This window comes from Pseudonaja textilis, chromosome 15, assembly GCF_049901715.1.
Source record: "Pseudonaja textilis isolate UNSWEBS1 chromosome 15, rPseTex1.2, whole genome shotgun sequence".
Classification (NCBI taxonomy): Eukaryota; Metazoa; Chordata; class Lepidosauria; order Squamata; family Elapidae; genus Pseudonaja; species Pseudonaja textilis.
This window is the reverse complement of record NC_142004.1, coordinates 3,282,743-3,305,621: the sequence shown is the minus strand read 5'-3', so window position 1 is coordinate 3,305,621 and position 22,879 is coordinate 3,282,743. Positions and strand designations below refer to the sequence as shown.

Below are 22,879 nucleotides of genomic sequence, written 5' to 3'. Positions count from 1 at the left end.
GAGCAAACGCAGATATGGCTTTTTTTTTTTGTTTCATTCTTTTGCAGATCTGAGAAATTCAGACTGAGTTAGTTCAGTCTTACTTTTCCCCTGGAGGAAAACACCCAGTTTGCTCTGCATCACAGAACCCACAAATGTGAATGTGAAATGAATGATATAAACCATTACGAAGTGTAAAAGTTCTGGTTGAATGGGCAAATTAACCGTAATCAGGAAATCCCCCCCGCCCCCCCAGTTTGCCATGGGTCACGTCTAGAGATACTAGTATCTTGACTTTGGTTGTCCTCTTGTCTGTTTTGACGCATCTCCAGGGATCACACTTTCTGGAGAGGGGGTAGATAGATATGAATCTAGAAGTCTCCCCTTGATCATTCATTTCTAACTGGAAAAAATGAGTTCCACCTGCCGTCAATCAACTGATATCCACATTTGGTTCGATCCCAGAAGCAACTTGATGCATTTTTTCTTTCTAGAATGAGACTTCTGAAAAAGACATTCATCTTTGGTTTGTTATTTTCCAAAGCACCCGAAGGCCAGACAAGGAACTATGGGTGGAAACTGAACAAGGAGAGATTCAGCCTGGAAATAAGGAGGAATTTTCTGACAGGGAGACCAACCAACCGATGGAATAGAAGGTGCCTTCGGACGTTGTGGGGGCTTCATTACCGAGGCTTTCAAGAAGAGACTGGACTGCCATCTGTCAGAAGTGGTGTAGGGTCTCCTGTTTGGGTGGAGGGTTGGACTAGATGACCTACAAGGCCCATTCCAACTCTGTTCATCTGTTACTAAAAACATCATATTGCACTGGGCCACACAGCATATTGAACATCCAGTCCAGTATGGAAAACCAAAGTCTAAAAATTAACTATTGACTCTGGTGATAGAGGGAAAGGTCAAAGGTTTGGGGGCACCTCAAAATTAGCAGTACATTTTTATATATGCCGAAAGGAAAATACCTCTCCTTGAGGCAAGGAGGGGAAATCCTCAAAACACTCAATCAAGAATGAAACAAGCTGATTAACTCTTGAAAGGAGGAAGTGGGAAATGGAATTTAGTGACCCAAACAATGTCTGTCTGGTAGGAACTCCAAGCGCCAGCTCTCCAGTCCATAAGGGACGATCAGCTGAGTCAATAGTGACTTTTTGACTTTGGCATCCTAGAGTTTTACCTCCCTTTAGCCTGGAGCTTGGTAGACAAGGGAAGCCTTTGGCCATCTGAGTGATGATGGGAGATGTAGTCCTGGGTGGAACCTCAATCAGCATGAGCCATGAGCAATTATGGGGCTTGTAGTTCAAAGCATCTGAAAGGGATGGCTTTTCCCGCTGGGATACGGGAGAAAAACAAATTTAGAATAGAATAGAATAGAATAGAATAGAATAGAATAGAATAGACTATAGAACAGAGAATAAAATATAGAATTGAATAGAATAGAATAGAATATAGAACAGAGAATAAAATATAGAATAGAATAGAATATAGAACAGAGAATAAAATATTGAATGGAATGGAATAGAATAGAATAGAATAGAATAGAATAGAATAGAACAGAACAGAATAGAATAGAATAGAATAGAATAGAATAGAAATTTAGAATAAAATAGAATATAGTAGAGGAGAATAGGAAAAGAGAAGAGAAGACAAGACAAGAAAAGAAAAGAAAAAGAGGGAAGGGAAGGGAAGAGAGAATAAAATAGGAGAAGAGAAGAAGAGAAGAGAATAAAGGAAGGAAGGAAGGAAGGAAGGGGAAGGGAAAAGAGAATAGAATAGAATATAGAACAGAGAATAAAATATTGAATGGAATGGAATAGAATAGAATAGAATAGAATAGAATAGAAATTTAGAATAAAATAGAATATAGTAGAGGAGAATAGGAAAAGCGAAGAGAAGACAAGACAAGAAAAGAAAAGAAAAAGAGGGAAGGGAAGGGAAGAGAGAATAAAATAGGAGAAGAGAAGAAGAGAAGAGAATAAAGAAAGGAAGGAAGGAAGGAAGGGGAAGGGAAAAGAGAATAGAATAGAATAGAATAGAATAGAATAGAATAGAATAGAATAGAATAGAATAAGAGTTGGAAGGGCCCTTGGAGGTCTTCTAGCGCAACCCCATTCTCAAGCGAGAGACCAACCCTAGACCATTTCAGATAAATGATTATCCAATCTCTTCTTAAAAACTTCCAGTGTTGGAGCATCCACCACCTCTGGAGGCAGGTTGTTCCGCTGATTAATTGTTCTAACTGTCAAGAGAATCCCTCCTTAGTCCCAAGTTGCTTCTCTCCTTGGTTCGTTTCCACCTCTTGCTTCTTGTCCTGCCTTCAGGGGCTTTGGAGAATAGCTTGACTCCCTCTTCTTTGGGGTAACCCCTGAAAAAAGCAAAGAGAACGAGGCAGAGATAGCTCCAGGGACTGATAATGGCCATCAAAATAAGAATAACATACCAAACAGCACCCAGGTTAACATATTTTAAAAGGACCGTAAGGAAAGAATGCCTCCCCTGAGGCCAGCACACTTGGGAGACAAATATGCCACTGTTAAAACAGGCTGCTATCTCAAGATGCGATTAAAGTCCCTCACTGTGCTTGCTTCAGAAAGAAATTGTCCACATTTACAGGAAGGGGAGTTTCTGGATACTTCGGGAAAGTGAAATCAAATCCCCATCACAAAACAGCACATGGTCTTCTCTCTCAAAGTGAAGCCCAGGACTTAATTCCAGAAGAATAATTGGGAAGACCAATCCAGGCATCAAAGCTAAGCTTCCTTGTTGAGGTCACCAAGGGCAAGAACCAAAGTCAAGGTTCAGACAACAGTAGAGATTGATCTCCGATACGCTAGCGTGATCTGATGCTCCATCAGGTTCAAGGGAAGCCACACAGATAGATCTAGAAGATGGTTTCCAGCCATGAGTTGCTCTTGAGTGGAGATCTCTGTACTAAAGGGTGCAATTTCCTTGCCTCAACAAAACAGCCTGCAAGGCCACCTCGTTTGCTTATCTATCTAAACTTGACTATGTTGCACAGATGACGTTACCTAGCTGGGTAACGAAACGTCTGCAAGAAAGCCACCAAGCTCGGAGGGCATGAGGGACCCCACAGTTTGACCCTGACCTATCTTTCCTCCCCAAGAAGGTCTTTCTCTTGGTAACCAAGAACTTCGGACCTTTCCCATCTTCTGATATTCAATCTGCGTCCAGTAGCAATCTACTTCACCAACTGGAGGCAGGGAAGATCCAAGAAGATCCTGAAATCACAGTATTGGAAGGAGCTGCTGCAGAAGACACCAACTCCTCCCTCCTGTTCAGGAATCCACATTGAAGCATCCCGGCCAGAGAATGGTCTAACTTCTGCTTAAACCACTAGTAGTCATCACCACTACTCGCCATCTGTCGGAGTTTACTACTGAGTTATCTAGCTAACGGGATGAGTCAGAAAACATGAGGCTGAATGAGAGCCGCAAATTGTAGCTCCGCCGGGCTTCTAAAACCCTTTCCTTCTTTTTCATTCCCATCCCTTGTTCCTTCTAGTTGAAGGCCATCAACCTCAAGTAACTGGCCTCTCCGCTTGAATTGGGAACGCACAGCTTCTGGAAGGGTGTTGGTGTTGGGTAGGTCTACTCCAAATTATCTTTTGGCCATATTCCCTACAGACAATCTTTGGGGAATTTTTAGCTTGGTGAAAGCTGGATTGTCTTGGGGTGGAAGAGACCTCTGCTTAATCCACGGAAGAGCAAGCAGGTGAGTCAAACAGTCCCCTTGGTGTTCACTTGCTATCATGAGATAAAAGCAGTCATTTATTCCCCTCTCTTGCAGGATGAAACCTCCAGGCGTAGCCAAGATCAGCTGAACGGTGAGTCATTTGGGTAAGAAGGTTTTACTCTTGACTGAAGCTCTTGAAGGGGACGTGAATTCCAATTCGCTCTTGGAGACGCTCCCCTGCCTGAATCTCTACCCAAGTCTTTCTCGGGGAAGAGCCCACAACGGAAGTTTCATTCTCTGGTGCCTTGACATCTCCAACAGTCCCCAAAGTGGGATCTCCAGAAGGTCACACCAAGAGAAAGGAAATCTTCGAAAAGAAACAGCCAGAAGATTGTTGATGGTCTTCTGCAGGGAAATAAGAATTATTTCTTCTTTTTTTTTGCAAGAAAACTTGCCTTCTTTTTAACAGCTGTGGCCAGCTATTCTGGGGTGTGGAAGTGAGTCTCATCGGGTGTCTCCTCTTTTTTTATTTAAAAAAAATATATTCTCTGCATCCAATCCAAGTTTGAAGCAAGAGAACGTTTTAGATTAAGGACCATGACAGTAAGATAACATCTCTCCGCTTGTCCCCAGGAGGCCAGACTGGGGTGGAAGAACGGCGTTTCTTAAGCCTGGGTTTGGTGGCAAAGTATGAGAGCTCCAAAAAAGGTACAGTGAAATGTGTTGGTGTTATCGTTGCTAATGTTATTCGCACGAAAGGCGGCTTGGAGTGGTTTCGATTCTTGGTTTCGATTGTCGGTGGCTTTATTGGGGTTCGTGCCCAGTCGGAGGGAGGTTGATGCTAGGCAACTTTGGAGCCCTGTAACAGGGTGAGCAATCAATTAACTGAGTTGGAAGAAGGGACCTCGGAGGTCTTCTAGTCCAACCCCTGCTCAAGCAGGAAATTCCATTTCTGTCCAGTCTCTTCTGAAATGCATCCAGTGATGGAGCACCCACTGCTTCTGGTGGCTAGCAGTTCCACTGGTTAATCGTTCTCACTGTCAGGAAATTCCTCCTTAGTTCTAGGTTGCTTCTCTCCTTGGTTAGTTTCCATCTGTTGCTTCTTGTCCTGCCTTCTGGTGCTTTGGAGAAGAGCTTGACTCGCTCTTCTTTGGGGCAGCCCCTGAGATGCTGGAAATTCTTGCTCTACTCCTACTTCCTGGCTCTTGAGTTCTCTTTCTTCCCCACCCCATAAAGTTTCAGCTTGCTCAGGACATCAATGCTTTCTGCATCTAGAACCCAGGGACTTTTAAATGCATTGGGGGAACGGTGGCTTGTCAGCCTGGCAGCTCCTCCTTTTCTCAACTGCTCAGATTTTCTGACTGGATATGCGCACAAAATCTCTTGGAAAATGGGATCGGGAGAAGGGCTGTTTTATTTCTTTTCCGTGCGGCAAGGAAGACATTTTCTTGATGATACGAACTGTTGTCGTTGCGAGGCACCTGACGGTGTGGCATTGATGACAGTCTCTGTGGATCTGCAGAATGAGACCTCCGAAGGTTTTCAGCATTTCAGGGGTTGGAAGGAGTGAGAAGTGAGTTGCTATCTTCCTTAGGCGTGTGCAAGAGTGATGAAGAAGCGCTTTGGCCCATGAATCAACCATTCCTTGGAACTGGAGTGCTCGGGTGTTGGTTGTGAGGAGGCAGATGAGAAGGTGGGTGTTCTGGTGTTGATTTTCAGCTGGTCGAAAATCTATGACGCGCAGAGATGCTTCACTCCAAGATATCAACTGCTCCAGGGTAGAGTCCGGTCTTTATACACAATCAATAGCAGAGTTGGAAGGGATCTTGAAGGTCCTCTAGTCCAACCCACTGCTCAAGTAGGAGGCCCTATACCATTCCAGACAAAGCGTTATCCAATCCCTTCTTAAAAACTTCCAGTGTTGGAGCATTCACAACTTCAGGAGGCAAGTTGTTCCACTGGTTAAATGTTCTCGCAGTCAGGAAATTCCTCCTTAGTTCTAACTTGCTTCTCTCCTTGATTAGTTTCCATCCGTTATTTTTTGTCCTGCCTCGGAGAATAGGCTCTTCTCTGTGGTAGTCTCTCAAGTTCTGGGAAGATGATTATCTATCCCTCGTCTTTGCTAAGCTAGACATACCTAGTTCCTGACACTGTTCGTCATTCTGTACAAATGGCTTTATTTCACAAAATTGGAAGAGCACTTTTTTTGTTCAAGGGCCCCCATTCGTGAAGTTCAACCCCCCCCCCCCAAGTCTGAAAAATGCAGCGCCCACCAAGGGCAAGTACTAATTCATGCCTTTTGCGGAAACGGCGCAGTTAGCTTCACCTTACTAGCAGGTGGAGTGTGAAAGAAAACATTTGCCCCAAGCGCACGATATAGAATCCAAACCAATCCCAGGAGGGACTGCACTGCAGGAGAGATCTTCTGAAAGACGTTCCCTGCCAGCAGGGGTCCAACTTCTGGCAGTTGGGAGGTGGTCTTCTCCTGCCTTGGTCTCCGATTATGGAGCATACGGTCTTGGGAATTGTGTCTACCCATCCCTGCTCACTCAACATTCAGAAAATCTGCAAAGATCCATGGATTCTTCCATGCTCTTAATTGCTGTTTGTGTTGTGCTTCTAATTCTGTGGAAAAAAAATAAAAAATCCTTTCTTCAAAATTGAAGCAGAATCTCTTCCTCCCAGAGAAAGGATCTATTACTTCTTGCTTCAACCATCAAATGGACTTTCTTTCTTTCTTTCTTTCTTTCTTTCTTTCTTTCTTTCTTTCTTTCTTTCTTTCTTTCTTTCTTTCTTTCTTTCTTTTCTTTCTCTTTTTTTCTTCTTCCTTCCTTCTTCCTGCCTTCTTCCTCCCTTCCTTTCCCTTCTCCTACCTTCCTTTCTCCTTCTCCTTCTTTCCTTCCTTTCCTTTCTCCTTCTCCTTCTCCTTTCCCTTCCCTTTCCTTTCCCTTCCCTTTCTCTTTCCCTCCCTCCCTAATTTTCCCCCTCAACCAATCCATCTTACAACCATTAGTAGTTGCGACTGTGATGGGCAGGCTTCCTCTCAGTGGCAACCCCAAGACTTACCTGCATTCATAGCATCCAAGCAATGACCAGAGACTAACAATCTTAATAACTATATACTGTATACTAATAACCAATAACGCTCCCTCCCTCCTTCCAATTTCTTTTATTATTCCCCCCTTTTTTTTGGCTAATTTGAACCGGAAGAAGAAGAAGAAGAACAGTGCTGCCCTTGGAGAAGGTGGGGTCACTGGTCACATACCTTGCCCCACTCCCCTTCTGACATCTAGTTGAGTGTCAATAACAGGACAGCTGATGACTTCATTGCTCCTCCTTCTGCACAGAGTTGTCCCTTCCTCCCGGCTGAGACCACACAGATGCCGGCTGTGCTCTGGCTCTCCTTGGATCAACGGGGTCTTCCAAATGAGGCCAACCACAAATCCCCTTGTAGGCGTGGAGGAGAGAATTTATCTCTGCCGAACCATTGGGTCTCATCTCCAGCTGGTAGATTCTGCTCTGGTTTATCTGACAGGCAGCTGTTTTCTATCGATCCAGTCCACCCATGGATCAGCAGGCTTTTCCCCAAAGTAGTTTGGAGGTGTAAGAAAACGGTGGGAGAAAAAGTCGAGGAGCGCAAGGGAGCAGGGTTTGAGGAGCTATGGTGGACGTCACTGAAACTCAATGGCCAACTTTTTTTTGGCTAAGGGAAGGCAAGAGGCGCCGGGAGAACCGGTTCGAGAACCTCTACAAACTTGGCAACTTTAAGATCAGTGGTGGAATTCAGCCGATTCGCACTGATTCATGAGAACCGGTTGTTAACTTCCTGAACTGGTTGTTGGAAAAAATCATTAGGGCAGAGAACCGGTCGTTAAGTTATTTGAATCCCACCACGGTTTAAGATCAGTCCCAAGTCCCCTTTTTGCGGTGTCGTTGTCACTTTGAACGGTCGCTAAATGAGTAGTTGTAAGTCGAGAGCTACCTGTATTTACTTCCATGGCTATCACAGGTCGCCCTCCTTGACTTACAACAGTTTGCTTAACGGCCATTCGAAGTTACAATGGCACCAGGGGAAAAAAAGGGACTTAGGATTGGTTTTCACACTTAACGAACGTTGCAGCATCCCCCATGGTCACGTGATTTACATTCGGATGCTCGGCTACCGGCTCACATTTATGACGATCGCGGTGTCCCTGTGATCCTCTTTTTGCGACCTCCTGACAAGCAAAGTCAACGGGAAAAGCCAGATTCACTGAACGACCATGTAGCTCATTTAACAATGGTGATTCACTTAACGAACGGGGTGAGAAAAGTCATAAAATGGAGCAAACTCACTTAACAACAGAAATCTTGGCCTCAATGCGGCCGTTGAGAACTCCCTGCACTTCACAGGGGTTTGGCCTTTCGTACTTGTGCATTTGCCGAGTTCAATAAACTCCCAGGCCTCTTCCCACTCTATTATGCTATGTTTTAATATTAAGAGACCTCCAGCACCACAATTGTAGGATTAAGGCCAAGCCAGCATGCGCAGAGTCCCAGAGATTAAGCCCTAATCTAAGATGTTAATGGTTTCATTTCTCACTTAACGACATAAACTTTTGGCTCCGTTGTGGTGCTTGAGCAGGGGGCTGGACTAGAAGACCTCCAAGGTCCCTTCCAACTCCTGTTATTCCGTAAAGGCCACCTGCTTGAGCAAGGGGTCGGGCTAGATGACCTCTGAAGTCCCTCCCAACTGTTAAGTCAAGGGCTGCCTTTGCAGTCACTGCTTGGGGCCCCAGGTGTGGCCCTCTCATCCTTGTTTCCTTGCTCATCCCCAGGGCTTGCGATAAGACAGGCGTTCTTATTCCCCCACACCCCACACCGCTTCCTGCCTTATGCAAATCTTTTCCTTTCCTTCCTACCTTTTCCCCCCGTTTGGGGAAAGGGCTGAGTTTAGATCATTCTTCTGGTCAGGGGTTGGTAAACAAAGCTTGTGCGGGCAGCCACAGATCTACGCTGCCCCCCAGCACTCTCGCTGATCTCATGTTTCCTTTGAATCAGCCAGATGTTCGGGGCTTGAACAATTCTCCACTGAATCTTTTTGTGAATGTGTGGCTCCTGGCATGAGAGAGAAAGAGGGAGAAAGGGAGGGGGAGAGAGAGAAGAGAGAGAAGAAAGAGGGAGGGAGGGGGAAGAGAGAAAGAGAAAGGGAGGGAGGGGGAGAGAGAAAGAGGGAGAAACGGAGGGGGAGAGAAAAGAGAGAGAAGAAAAAGAGAGAGGGAGGGAGAGGGAGAAGGAGAAAGAGAAAAGGAGGGAGGGGGAGAGAGAGAAAGAGGGAGAAAGGGAGGGAAACAGAAAAAAGAGAGAGAAGAAAGAGAGAAGGAGAGAGGGAGGGGGAGAAAGGGAAAAGGAGAGAGAGGGAGGGGGAGAGATAGAGAGAGAGATATGCATAATTCCACTCTGGGTTTCATCCATTTCTCCGCCCACTTTGGCTTGATCCCACAAGGAAGAGGAAAAGTTTGGTTTTGTGCAACCGTGGTTGGACTTTCAAGGAATTCAGTGTCAGTTCCAGTTTTCTAGTTTTGAGTGTAGTTGCTCATCTGGGTGAAGGAATAGGTCATCCTGCCTGCTTATTTACCACCAGGAAGGAAGAGGTTTATAAGAATTTCCATCGTTTTTTACATACACATCAAAGGTAGCAGATGAGCTAAATCATTGTAGATTTTATTTTAGTGATGCACTATTTTTTTAAACTTGAGTAACCTAATTTTTTGGTCCTCCCACTCTCCTTTCTTCCCTCTCTCCCTTCCTTCCATCCTTTCTCACCTTGGAATCCCTCGTTTCCTTCCTTCCCACCATGGAATTATTTCCTTCCTTCTTCACCATGGAATTCCTTCCTTCCTTCCTTCCTTCCTTCCTTCCTTCCTTCCTTCCTTCCTCACCATGGTATTCCTTCCTCCCTCCTTCCCTCCCTCCCTTTCTCACCATGGAATTCCTGCCCACTCCTCCGCTCACTTCTTTCCTTCCTTCCTTCCTTCCTTCCTTCTGTCCTTCCTCCTTCCTTCCTTCCTTCCTTCCTTCCTTCCTTCCTTCCTTCCTTCCTTCCTTCCTTCCTCCTTCCTTCCTTCCTTCTGTCCTTCCTCCTTCCTTCCTTCCTTCCTTCCTTCCTTCCTTCCTTCCTTCCTTCCTTCCTTCCTTCCTTCCTTCCTCCCCATAGAATTCCCCCCTCCCTCTCCTTCCTTCATTCCTTCCTTCCTTCATTTCTTCCTTCCTCCCCATAGAATTTCCCCCTCCCTCTCCTTCCTTCATTCCTTCCTTCCTCCTTCTCCTCCTCCTCCTCCTTCTTCTCTTACACATTCACTCACACCCACAGACAGACAGACAGACTCTGCACCGACACATCGTTTGCTTCTCCGAAGCGGTTGCTTTGTTATTGCATGGCTGAACGATGAGGAAGGAATCTGAAGAGGAGGAAATGGGGAGGAAGTGCACGGATGACAGGAGAGGGCTGGGTTGGGATCGGCCTGAAGCAGGCCTGGAGGAATCAATGTTTGTCCTGTTGCCAAATAACCAGCTTCATCTCCTGACTCCCCAAGCCATTGGCATCTTTCCTTGTCTGGACATGAAAAGGTCATAAAGTTAATGGCTCATTGCGCTGTCTATGACAGAGCGGCTTGGGGGATTCCTAAAACTTGAAGAAAGAATCCAGAAACGGTTGACTTCAGTGGTGAAATTAATTCGCTGTGGTCCGTGGAGATTTTCTGTCATCCAGGTCACGGTTGTCCCAAAGGGGCTTTTTAAAGAAGCAACTGGACTTTCTTGTTTTTTTGCCTGAAGATGTTTTGCTTCTCATCCAATAGATCTTGCTGTGGATCCATCCATCCATCATTATTATCTTTCATCTCTGTCTGTCTGTCTGTCTCTCTGTTCTGAAACACGCCCAACAAATCAAACACCATCCAAAAGGAACAGAAACCTTGTAATGCTTTTACAAAATAATTAGCTGTGATAAGCACAAGCCTTGCTAAACTGTGTGAGACTTGCCCAAAGATAACAGACAAGAAATAATTTGCAAAATAAGAATCCTCAAATACAAACTCAGGATACTAGAATGTCCACGAGGCTGGAATTTCAAAACGTCTTTGCCTTCTGCAAAGTACATTCGTTTCACAGCTGGCTTTTATCTTGTTGAAGGAGGGGCCATTACCTTGCAGCCTTACTCCCTTTCCTGCAAGCAACCCTGTGTGCATGCGCACTTGGCACAGGCTCCTCAGGAACCTCCTCATTGCTGCTGCCAGCCCCCACAATCCCTGAAGGCAGCAGTCCACTCCCTGATGGTCCTGGCCCCTCATCTGAATCCTCAGCCATCCGCACCTGCTGCCGGCTAACCACAACACACACGCACACACTCTCTCTATCATCATCATCCATCATCTATCTCTATCTATCTGCTGTCTATAGTAGGCTTTGTTTAACATTGCCTCATTTAGCGACTGTTCCCAGTTATGATGGTGATGAAAAAAACAGTCCTCATATTTACGACTTTCACAGGCTTATAAAGTAAAGAGAAGCTGAAGTCAGTTACAAACACAACTGCAATCTCTCTCTCACACACACATACATACACACACATACATCATTTTGATAAATATATATTAATTTTAAAAGACAAGAAAGTTTTCTCAAAAACACATCAGATAATTTCACATTTTTTTCCGTTCACCTATGTGGAGGGAATTTTTTCAAGCAGCTTCAATATCCACCCAAGATGCCTCCTTTCCTAATTTACATTTGGGGAAAATTTTGAAATTATTCATAATTTTCTTTATCAGTTTGACCGAAAGGTCAGCTTGTTTTTTTTTTTTAACTGTTTTCCATCTAAACGTTTTAACCTCAAGCTTTCGCATAATTCAGTAGAATCATTTATGGCTCATTTTGAGACGTTCTTTTCTGAAAAAATAAAAAAACAACGTTGTGAAAGGAAATGCTTATGTCAAACCTTCAACCCAAGCTTCAAAAAGAGAAACTGGGAATAAGCAAGGAAGTCTGGTGGCAAAATCTACAGCCATTGTAAATATGTACACGAGGGTTGCCAAGTGACCAAATTTTGATCACCTGGTCGTAGGGCGCTATCACCGTTATTAGTGCAAGGACCAGTTGTAAGTCACTTCTTCCAGCCCCGTCGTAACTTTGAGCAGTCATTCAATGATTGGTTAGAAGTCAAGGACTACCTGTGGTCATGACAGCCAAACAAATTTAACACAAACCAAATCTAGCATGTTGCACATGCTAGACTTGGTTCGTGTTAATTTTGCAGCTTTAAATCTTTAACTTGACTTATTAGGTGGGTTGTCTGAATGCAGCTTGAATGTTTTAAGACTGGAAACGTATTTGACAAGCAAAAAGTGAAGAGAGACTCCTGGCTATGAATTTTCAAGAAAAGTGATCCGTTTCTTTCTCTGTGTGTAAATATAGAACTGCTGACTAATGGCTAAGAAATATACCTAAAAGGGTGCGCCGTGAATCCCCTAATCTAATGTAGTTAAACATCTTTTGTAAATATCTGTATTGCATCACATACAAGCGCCACAAATTTTTGAGAGAGAGAAAAAGAGAGAGACAGACACACAGAGAAAAGGGGGGGGAGAGAGGGAGGAAAAGAGAGAAAGACAGAGAGAGAAAGAAAGACAGAGACGGAGGAAGAAAGACAGAGAGGGAGGGAGAGAGAGAGGGAAAGAGAGAAAGAGAGAGAGGGAAAGGGAGGGAGGAATTCTTAGCACCAACCAAGCTAACTTTTTGTTCCAGGAAGGTAAGAGTTGTTATAGAAAAGCAAATAGCCAATCGGGGTTCTTTTGGCTGGACTCATTACATTAGAAGTGGTATTTATCATGCTGTTGTCTAAAGACTTCTAGAGTTTTGGCTGGAGAATTCTGGGAGCTGAAATCTACATGTCTTAAAGTTGTTGGAGTTGAGAAACACAAGTGTAGAATATTCTTTTTATAACTGCTACCCTTGCATCTAAATAGAAGAGTGAATATGGTAGTCTTCCACTCAATGATCATCTGTTCCAAGAACTTTCCATTTGAAACCTGAGATTTTCTTCATATCAGCCCCTCAGCTGTCTTCTTTTTTTAAAAAAAATCCTTCCTTTCAAATAATTGTCAAGGTCTCTTTGAAGCTCCCCCTGCCCCCCCCCCAAGGTCTGCAACCCTTGGTTTTGGAATAAGTCAATAATATCTACCCAAAAGTGAGAATAATTATGCAGTGGAACAGTTTGCCTCCAGAAGGTGTGGGTGCACCATCACTGGAGGTTTTCAAAAAGAGATTGGACTGTCATTTGTCTGAGCAGGGGGTTGGACTAGAAGACCTCCAAGGTACCTTCCAACTCTATTCTGATTGAAGAAATGTAGCCCAGAACTTCCAATGTGGAGCAGCATTATACCTCTGAATGGTTCTTGTATAGTCTGCCTTCTCCATCATTTTATTGCACAGAAATTAGTATTCTTATGGAATTATTATTATTATTACTATTATTATTATTATTATTAATATTATTATTTCACTGAGTTTCATGTTTAATGAATACAATTTTATAATAATCATAATCATAACCACAAAATATCATGACCTGGCCATCAAAACTACACAGTTATGGATGAAACATGTAACAGTGGTACCCATTGTCATCGGGGCACTTGGTACCATGTCCAAGAATTTTGCAAAACGCATCAAGAAATTGCAGCTTCCTGCAATTACACCAGCTGGAACTGCAAAAAAAAAAAAAAGTGCGACTCAGAACATCGTACATTTTAGGAAGATACTTGGTTGATACCTAGGACGCTGGAAGCAACCCGTATCAACCATTAACACCAGTCCCTGGCATTTGTGATACATCTTTAAATGTTCAGTTGACTTGAGTTTCATGTTTAACGAATAAAAGGGATAACCATGCAAAGCCACCAGGGGGCGATCTGTCACCCCTATTTTCCCACTGGTGTTGTGAAATGATTGTTCAAATTTGTGTGTGTGTGTGTGTGTGTGTTTCTCTGTGTGTGGGGGGGACTTTTTTTCCTATGCTGAGTCATCCGTGATGTAAGCATGAAGCTTGAAGTGTGGTGTGCTTTTGAGCATTTAAAAAAATGCAAGGGGGGTGTGTAGAGAAAAATCCCCCCCCCAAGTAATTAATGATCTCAGCTTCCCTCCCATGTCTCATTCGGTATATAATCAGTCACGATGTTCCTTTCTAGGCATCACTTTTATGAATGAACTCTCCTGTGAGCTGCTGTTCCTCTTACGTCATTCTAGGATGCAACTTTCAACGAGAAGCCTCGTGGCAGGTAAAAAAAGAAAGATAACGAATCCAATTTTTTTTCCCAAATTTTGACTTTTGTTTTAAGATTGCCGTTGACCCACTGTCAAGGTATACTGCTGGAATTAACCAATTTCAAACTTTCACATTATTTGTCTTATCCCCGGATGAGGACAAACCTGGTTTTGCTAAACGTGGGCATTTAATCCAAAGGTTTTGTTTTATATTTTATTTTCATCTATTCCTGATTGGCTGGAAAATACCTCGTTCCCTGTTCAAAGAGCTGTTTTTCTAAACCAAGTGTTGCTTTTCAAAGAAAACGGAGGGAGAACTAAGGATGTGGTGAGGGCCGGTCTGGTGTAGAGGCATCAGAGGTTAGAATCGGAAAGGGTTGGGAGTTCAAGTGTTACCTTTAAGGAGAAAGCCAGTTGGGTGGCTTTGGGGCAGGCCTTCTTCTTCTTGACTCTAGGAACCAACAACGGGATGAAACCTCAAGGATGCAAACCCAGATTAGACGTCAGGAAGAACTGCTGGCTACTAGGAGCCGTCGACTAGTAGAATATGTCACGGCTTCCTTTCCTTTCACTGGAAGTTGTGGACAGAGCTGGATCATCATCTAGAGCAGGAGGTTGGACTTGATGACCTCTTCCAACTCTAGGGTCTTTATTTATTAATTGGATTTATATGCTTCCCTAATTTTGCTAGCTACGATGCTATGAAAGAAGTGAAAGAAAAGGCGCAAAGAGAAAATATCTGCTGTGAACTCCGTGTAGGATTCAGGAAGGGCATCTGGCCAGTCAATTCTCAGTTTCATCCAGTCACCCCAAATCTACCATGAATTAAGGGATTACAGGGTCATTAAAAAAAGAGGGAGGGGAGTTTCAAATGCTACGAAAGAAGCCAACTTTAATTGAAGGAGCATACTTTGGTATCTATTTTTACAGAACAGGCCTGTGCGCTTTAGCCAATGCCAGCAGGTCTTTCCGAACCAAGCGGAGGGCTGTACTTCAAAGTTTAATGGTCAAAATGTGAACGATGGCCATCCTCTCAGCAGACTGAGGGTCCAGGGAAGGCTCCTCCCTCGATTTTTGCCTTAAGATCCAAACTAAACAGCCAGCTCTATCAGCTTTGCGTTCCCCTCCTTGTATTTGCAGCCTTAGCAAAGCAACCAAATTGCGCTGTGTGATGTAACGTTTGCTGGGCTGCAGTTTCCAGCTCCTGGGTTTCATCACCACGCAACCTTTCTCCCAGTCTTTTGTGTGTGTGTTTTTTTCCCCTCTAGATCACAACTCTGAGTGTTCGGAATTCCTTGGGTCTTGTGCAATTCTTCTTCTCCAAAGAGGTGTGCCTGTTTTTGACGTGGACGTGCCCAGGCTGAGGATTCTGCTAGATTTCCTGTGCTGGGGCCTCTTTCCTCTTCTCTTTCGTCCTCTATAAATCTTGCTTTTTTTCTTTTGACACCTCCTCTTCTTCCGGACTTCTTCCATCTCTGTTTTTTTTTCGTCATCTTTCTGGGTTGCTGGAGGCTAGAGCTGTGCTAAGTGTCCATTAGGAGGTGGTTTTTCCAGGGCAAACCGATTAAATCTCCTCTTTGATTTGTTGGTGGTGGTCTGTCAAAACGATTGGATGCATTAAATCAGTGATGTGATGCTTAGAGCTGTCTCAGCTGTTTCGACACGAATTTGAACTGCAGGTCTGAGTAGAATGTGGGAGGTCTATCCCTGGAGGCTTTTAAGAAGAGACAGGATAGCTATTTGTCCTGCTGGAACGAGGGGAGGTTGGCTAGACTAGAAGACCTCCAAGGTCCCTTCCAACTCTGTTCTAGAATCAAAGGTTTTGATTCTAATAACTCTTTTATTCTATGTTCTATATTTGAGCCAAGTTGAAGGACTGGTACAAAGAATAGGAGACTGACTTGCTGTCCACAGCACCAGAGGGAAGACAAGAATTAATTGGTGGAAGCTAGTCAGAGGGAGATTCCAATCTAGAATTAAGGAGACATTTCCTGACAGTGAGAACAATTCACTGGTTTTGTCAGGGTTGACGTGTTTAACTGTTAATGAGTTAATCAACAATTGATCAGGCTTCACTCCAGAAGTTGTGATTGCTCCATCAACAGAGGTTTTCAAGAAGAAATTGGACAGACATTTGTCTGAAATGGCATAGGGTCTCTGGCTTCAGCAGGGCGGGGTGTGTGTGTGGGGGGTGGACTAGAAGACCTTCAAGGTCTCTCTTCCAACTCTGTAATTGTGTAGTTTTGTATCCTGAATCAGATCCAAGCCAAAACGCGTGCCCACGAAAGGTGTCATAGGATCAAAACCAGCATATCCTTAATAGCAATGCATTTCAGTCTTAATTCAGCCTGGTTGCGTACTTGCAGAGTGGCTGATAAATGCAAGTGGAAAGGGAGGGATAGTCGGCAATTGGGTAGAGGCAGTCCTTGATTTATGACTGTGCACTTAGCAACTTAGCAAAAGTTATGACCAAATCTCCAAAAAAAAAAGGGGGACTTAAGACCTAGGTTCAAAATGCCAACGGTCGGGCTGCTTCCATCAATGAACATTGGGTGTTTGGCAGTAGGGTTGCGTTTATTGCGGGGTTTGCTTTACAACCATCGTGTTCACTTAATGACCATGGTAAAAAAGAAAGGTGGAATTGAATTGGTCACATGACTGGGCCATTTTAGGATTGTGATGACATATACGTGCTCCATATTGTTTATTTATTTATTTGATTTGTCAATAGCTTACAAGATAATAGGTGAGTAAGAATACAGGAAATAGGTACGAATAAATGGGGACAATAGGACAGGAATAGTAGGCATGATTCTGCACTTATGCACGCCCCTTACAGACCTCTTTGGAAAGGGGTGAGATCAATAGTGGATAGTTTGAGGTTAAAGGAGTGGGGTTTGAGGATATAACAACAGAGTCAGGTAGTGCATTTCTGTTGCTGAAGTCGTACTTCCTGCAATCAAGTTTGGAGTGGTTTACATTGAGTTTGTATCTGTTGTGTGCTCTTGTATTGTTGCGGTTGAAGCTGAAGTAGTCATTGACTAGTAGGCCATTAGAGTGGATAATTTTGTGTACTACGCTTAAGTCTTAAGTAGGCAGCGTAGTTCAAGGTTGTCCAAGCCCAAAATCTCAAGCTTGGTGGTGTAGGGTATTCTGTTGCAAGCAGAGGAGTGTAAGTACTCTTCTCGTGAAATACTTCTGGACTCACTCAATTGTATTAATGTCTGACATACAGTTTTTTTGCGCAATGGAGAAAACTGTGGTTCAAAGCTGCTGCTTCTCTGTCTGCCTTAGCTAGGCAGTTTTGCTGACTAAAAAAATTTGGTTTCACTTTAGAACTGTATGTACTGACAGTTCTACAAAGTATGTGACAAGTAAAAAAAAATGCAAAGGCAAACAAAATCGAAAACGGTGGCAAAATCAAGGTGGGGAAAATGAGAATGAAGTGAGATAAAGCTTGTGAGGTTCACCTGCTTTTTATTTTATTATTATTTTCTTACTAAAATTCACCACCTCTGCTTTGTTTTCCAAAACAGGAGTTATCTTCGTGCTGCTGATCGCACACTGCAGACTCTCATCTGGGAGACCTGTGCACCAAAACAGCAACAATTCAATGTGTCACGACGTTTGGCCTTGCAAGCATCCTGTCTTTGATCAAGTCCGGTGCCTGGTGTCACATCTGAACATGTCAGCTCCAGTGTTATTTGAGAGTTATGTAAGTGATCTCCATTGCTATCCTAAGTAGTTATCCTTAGTACGGCCACACCTAGAGTACTGCATCCAGTTTTGGTCAACACGCTATAAAAAGGAAGTTGAGACTCTAGGAAGAGTGCAGAGAAGAGCAACCAGGAGGATTAGGGGACTGGAGACTAAAACATGCGATGAACGGTTGCAGGAACTGGGCCTGGCTAGTCTAGGGAAGAGAAGGACCAGGGGAGACAGGAGAGCAGCCTTCCAATATTTGAGGGGCTGCCCCAGAGAGGAGGAGGGGGTCAAGCTATTTTCCAAGGCACCCGAAGGCCAGACAAGGAATAATGGATGGAAACTGAACAAGGAGAGATTTAACCTGGAAATAAGGAGAAACTTTCTGATAGTGAGAACAATCAACCCGTGGAACAGCTGGCCCTTGGAAGTTGTGGGAGCGTCATCACTTGAGACTTTCAAGAAGAGATTGGACTCCCATCTGTCAGAAATGGTGTTGGGCACAGGTTGGACTAGATGACGTACAAGGTCCCTTCCAACTCTGTTTATGTGTTATCTGTTAAGTACAAGTAGACCTTGACTTACCACTCTAACCGGAATGGTAGTTGTAAATTTATGCCATTTTGTCCACCGAAATGGAAGGATAGATACTCTGAGTCCCACAATGGACCTCAAAAGTCGATGGTGCTTTTTTTCAGGAGGGAACTGGACTTTCTTGTTTTTAATTTCAAGACATTTCACATGTCATCCAAGAAGCTCCGACTGGATGGTGGGGAACAGAAAGATTTATGTTCCTTGCAGACAGCTGGTCATTTGCATCCTTTTAGAGGGTCGTTGAGGCCACCTGAAGGTTTATCTGTGTCCTAAGAGTTGCCTGAGTGCAAATGGGTGTGGAGTCTTCTTGGAACTGCTGAAGGGCTCCCACCCCCATTTGCACTACTCAGGCGACCCTGAGGACACAGATAAACCTCCAAGTCGCCTCAATGACTCTCTTGTAGGTTATTACCTTCTTCTACGGCACCAAAGGGAATTGGAAGTCACTGCTTTTCTTTTCTTTTGGGGTGTGTGTGTGAAAGTAGCATGTGGATTTTGAACTTTCTCAACATGTTTCACTCTCCAAACATGGATGTAAATGTTGGGGGAGGGGTTGTCCAACCGTGGCCATTTTAAGATCACGCTGACTGGGGAATTCTGGGAGTTGAAGTCCACAGGTCTTAAAGTGGCCCTGATTGGACACTTCTGGCGTAAAAGGAAGGCTCTTTTGCTTTGTCTTCTGAAATGAATGTTTATGCCCCTAAATTTGGTTCTCTTGTTTCTCTGGGGCAGGTAAGAAGCCAAGGTTACCCTTTCACCGAGGAGAAGAAGTTGGATGAGTTTTGTGAGCCTGACCAGGCGTTTCCTCCTTTCGTCAGCTCACTCAGTGACAAGGAGAGGGTGATCAACCTCTACCAGATCTTTGTCTTTTTCAATGCCTCCTTGGACAATATCACCAAAGACCAAGAAAGCCTCGGCGACGTCGAGTCCAAAGAAGACTTGCTACGGCGACTCAGAAATACCACCAACAACACGGGGGGCCTCCTGTCCAATCTCACGTGCCTGCTCTGCTCCAAGTACAAAGTCAACCACGTGGATGTGACCTACGGCAACCATTCCAGCACCGACAGCTTTGAGAAAAAACAGAAAGGTTGCCAGATACTCCGGAAATACACAAAAGTCATCAGCCATGCTGCACAAGCTTTGGGACATTGTCGTCACAAGCAGACGTGATGCTAAACTGCCCACCCTGGCCTGATCCCTCTCCTCCTCCTCCTCCTCCTCCTCTTCCTCTTCCTCCTCCGTCATCCCTAACTCGTCCTCTTTCTTCTGGATCTCCCTTCCCATCTTCTCTTTTTATACAGAGAAGAAGAAATCTTGCTGGATTCAGAGAGCTTCTTCTGTAATTTCAATCTTTAGGCCACTATCTTGCCTTGAAATAATTTTCCAACCAGTATGAAGGTGGAAATACCAGATTATTTATTTGTATCTCAGGGCTGTGTGTTACACACAAAAAATTCAACCTCTCTGTCTGCTTTCCTATTTTTTTTTTTTTATTCTTTTAAAAAGAGCCAGAGAGTCCAGCACCTTAACAAATATAGTAGCTCTTTTTTGCAGGGCTAAAAACCTTCTGAAAGCCTCAGGCATTTTTTGAAATTTGACTATTCCTTTTTTAGTCGATGTCTAGCTTAATTTAATAATAGTTTAATAATAAGTTTATTGGATGTATTTTTGTGATAATATCTAATGTTATTATTTTATTGTGCTGTATTGGAGATATTGGTGTGAGTGTGTGTGTGTGTGTGTGTGTGTATAAACACACAATCACATATATAGTTTACTGCTGGCTAGTATGAAAAACTAGTATTTCGGCTGCCAGAATCCATCCCTTTAAAAAGATTATTTTTTTCAGTGTTAGGTGAGAAGAAATTTTTGAACTATTTGGGGTTCAAAACCCTTCTGGGGCTGTCTGAATGAGCATGCCCACAAGGGTCCAAAATGATTATCACCAACATCCGTTTGAAGCCCTGTCCTCTTTTCATATGACCTTGCTCTCGAACTGTAAAGTTTGTAGCCCTCAGCTTCCTTCCAAAGGGGCTTTTTCAAGAGGCCGCTGGGCTTCGTTTTTCTTTGAAGACGTTTTACTTCTTCTCCAAGAAGCTCCTTCAGTTCTGATTGAATGGTGGGAGAATGGAAGGATTTATATTGGCCATCTGGTCGTTAGTACTCTTTCTGAGAGCTGTTGAGGCCACTTGGAGGTTTACCTGTGCCCTCAGGGTCACCTGAGTAGTGCAAAGGGGTGTGGAGCCTTCTTGGGACTGCTGGACAGGAGAGAGGCGGTGTCATATCCTTTCCCCCTCTGTTGAGAGAAGGCTGTTTAATGTTGATGGCCTTTTTGACTTTTCTTTCAAACCAGCGGTCCCCTCTGTCCAGAACGTAAACTTTGCTGAGAAGCGATATATCTTCAAGGAAAAACAGAAAGTCCAGTGGCCTCTTGAAAAAGAACTTTTGAGACAACCATGACCTGGATGACTGAGAATCTCCAGAGACACTCGGCCATGATACCTGAGTCCAGCATATTTGGAAATTATATTACGTATAATAATATAATATTACATATCTGGTCCAGGAGCCGAGATGAATGAGGCACATCCTGGTACAAACCGCCTTAGTTTCCAATTCACTAAGTGCCTTCTTTGATCTCTCTTTCCCAACCACACAATCTTGTACGATAAATAACAGTGCCGATCTACCTCACAGGACTGTTGTGGAAACGATTGAAAATGTTTTGAATGTTCTACTATTATTTATTATCGCTCTTTTTTTTTTAAAGCAATATTCCGAGACTTCTCTCCAGTTTGAAGAGGGTTTTGTCTTTCAGTATTTTGCCACTTGCTTTTTCTGAAAATTTTTATGTAAAGAATTTTGTTTTAAACTATGCATAAATGTGCACTAAAATTGATAGGGAGGGAGAGAGAGAAAGAGGTGGAGAAAAAAGGTGCAATAATTCCAACTTTTGAGGAATAGATTAATCCCAACTAACCCTAATTCTCATCCCAGCCCCAACTCAAAAGGAAAACTTAGAAAAATGTACGCAGAACAAAACTGTAATGGAAAAATGTATTCTTTTCGAGCAAACTGATGGATGCTGAACAAAATGAATGCATTGAATCCATGCAATTCACCTTTATGCAGGCCAGCAAACTGGTTGGGTATGTATTTAAGCATCTTCTAATCTACAGATTGGATGTATTCACAAACCATGTTTGGCCTTCATGACCAAATTCACCCTATTTTTCTAGATTTGCACAAGACTTGAGACTGAAACTGAAACCCCACTGCATGGTGGGCCACCAGAGAAAGCCCCAAATAGCCAAGATTTAAAACCCAACTGTGTTTAGCATCTTCTATGAATGTAGCCCCTGGATTCGTAACTGACATGGTTGATCAGGTAGTGGCGACACAGCTACCTGCAGTCTCTCGCTACTGAGAATTTAGTTTGCTTGAAGCGTTCTCTCCTGGGACCTTCTCAGGATATATCCCTGACAAATGATAAGAGACTACTTTTTAAAAATAAATATAAACAGATAAATATTTGCATAGGTCTTTCAAAGGTGGCATCTTGGTTGGGTTGAGCCATCCAAGTTCTGTATCATAAGGGGTCCTTTGAAGACTTCAATTTTTTTTTTTAAAAAAAAATGTTTATCTCCCATTGCTGGTCCAACTCCTTCTCTCCAACTGGAGTTAATTTGCTAGGAGGTTTACCTGTCCCATTCTTCAGCTTCTTCAACCTTCTCTCTATCTCAGCCTTGAGGCGGCTGCTTCCAATGGTTGACAAGACCAGAGCTTCCTTGGAAAGAGCCAGCTGTAAAAATGGAGGAACCCCCACCCCAAATATCCCATCTTTGGAGTTTTGGAGATGACACGGAGAGGAGGAAAATCTATAGGAAGGAACCCAGGTCAGATTCAACCTCTAGCTAGCACAAGGAGAACGGGCAGAGGTCTCCAACCAACTTCCTAAACTTAAAGCATCATGATTGTGCCTTAGAATTTGAATGGAATGTATTTTATGTCCTGTCCAAAATTTGGGGCTTATCTTTTAGGGAGCTCCCGCACTAGAATATTCTAAAGACTGTTGTTTGTTGTTCTTCATGATGATGATGATAATAATAATTAATAATAATAATAATTAATAATAATAATAATAATAATTAATAATATATTTATTTGGGCCAAGGCAACAGGATTTTCAGTTTGGACTGAAAGAAGCGCCAAGCAATGATCTGTTTGGTGCTAACTCTCACAATGTTTTTTGTGACTGTGTGAAAAATTACGGATGCTTCAATGGCATACATTTTTATATTTTTATACTTTGGATTTTATATGTATTTTATAAAATAAGTTGTATTTAAAAAAAAATAAAAGAATCTTGTTATGATTTCTCAGTCTCACCCATTTCTTGACTTCTGAGATCCTATTTATAACCCCCACATCCCACCCCGCTGTGCCAAGTTGAACTCCTCCGGATGTAAAATTAGTTTTTCAATGTTTCATCATTTCAAATGGGTTGCTAAACAGAGCTGGAAACCAAAATTACCTGTACATGGTAATCTCAATTTATAATCTTTATTGGGACAGAATTTCTGTTGTTAAACAG

At 43.3% G+C, this 22,879-nt stretch overlaps 1 protein-coding gene across 1 annotated transcript; it reads left to right on the top strand.

Annotated features, from left to right (window-relative positions):
- Nucleotides 1–3,010: 3,010 nt before the first annotated feature.
- LIF (LIF interleukin 6 family cytokine) lies at nucleotides 3,011–22,660 on the top strand. The gene is made up of 6 exons (XM_087913463.1): nucleotides 3,011–3,028; nucleotides 3,799–3,835; nucleotides 4,318–4,392; nucleotides 13,911–14,000; nucleotides 17,523–17,701; nucleotides 19,015–22,660. Exons 1-6 carry the CDS (start codon nucleotides 3,011–3,013, stop codon nucleotides 19,453–19,455), a joined length of 840 nt encoding a protein of 279 aa, XP_087769589.1. The 3' UTR covers nucleotides 19,456–22,660.
- The last annotated feature ends 219 nt before the right edge of the window (nucleotides 22,661–22,879 follow it).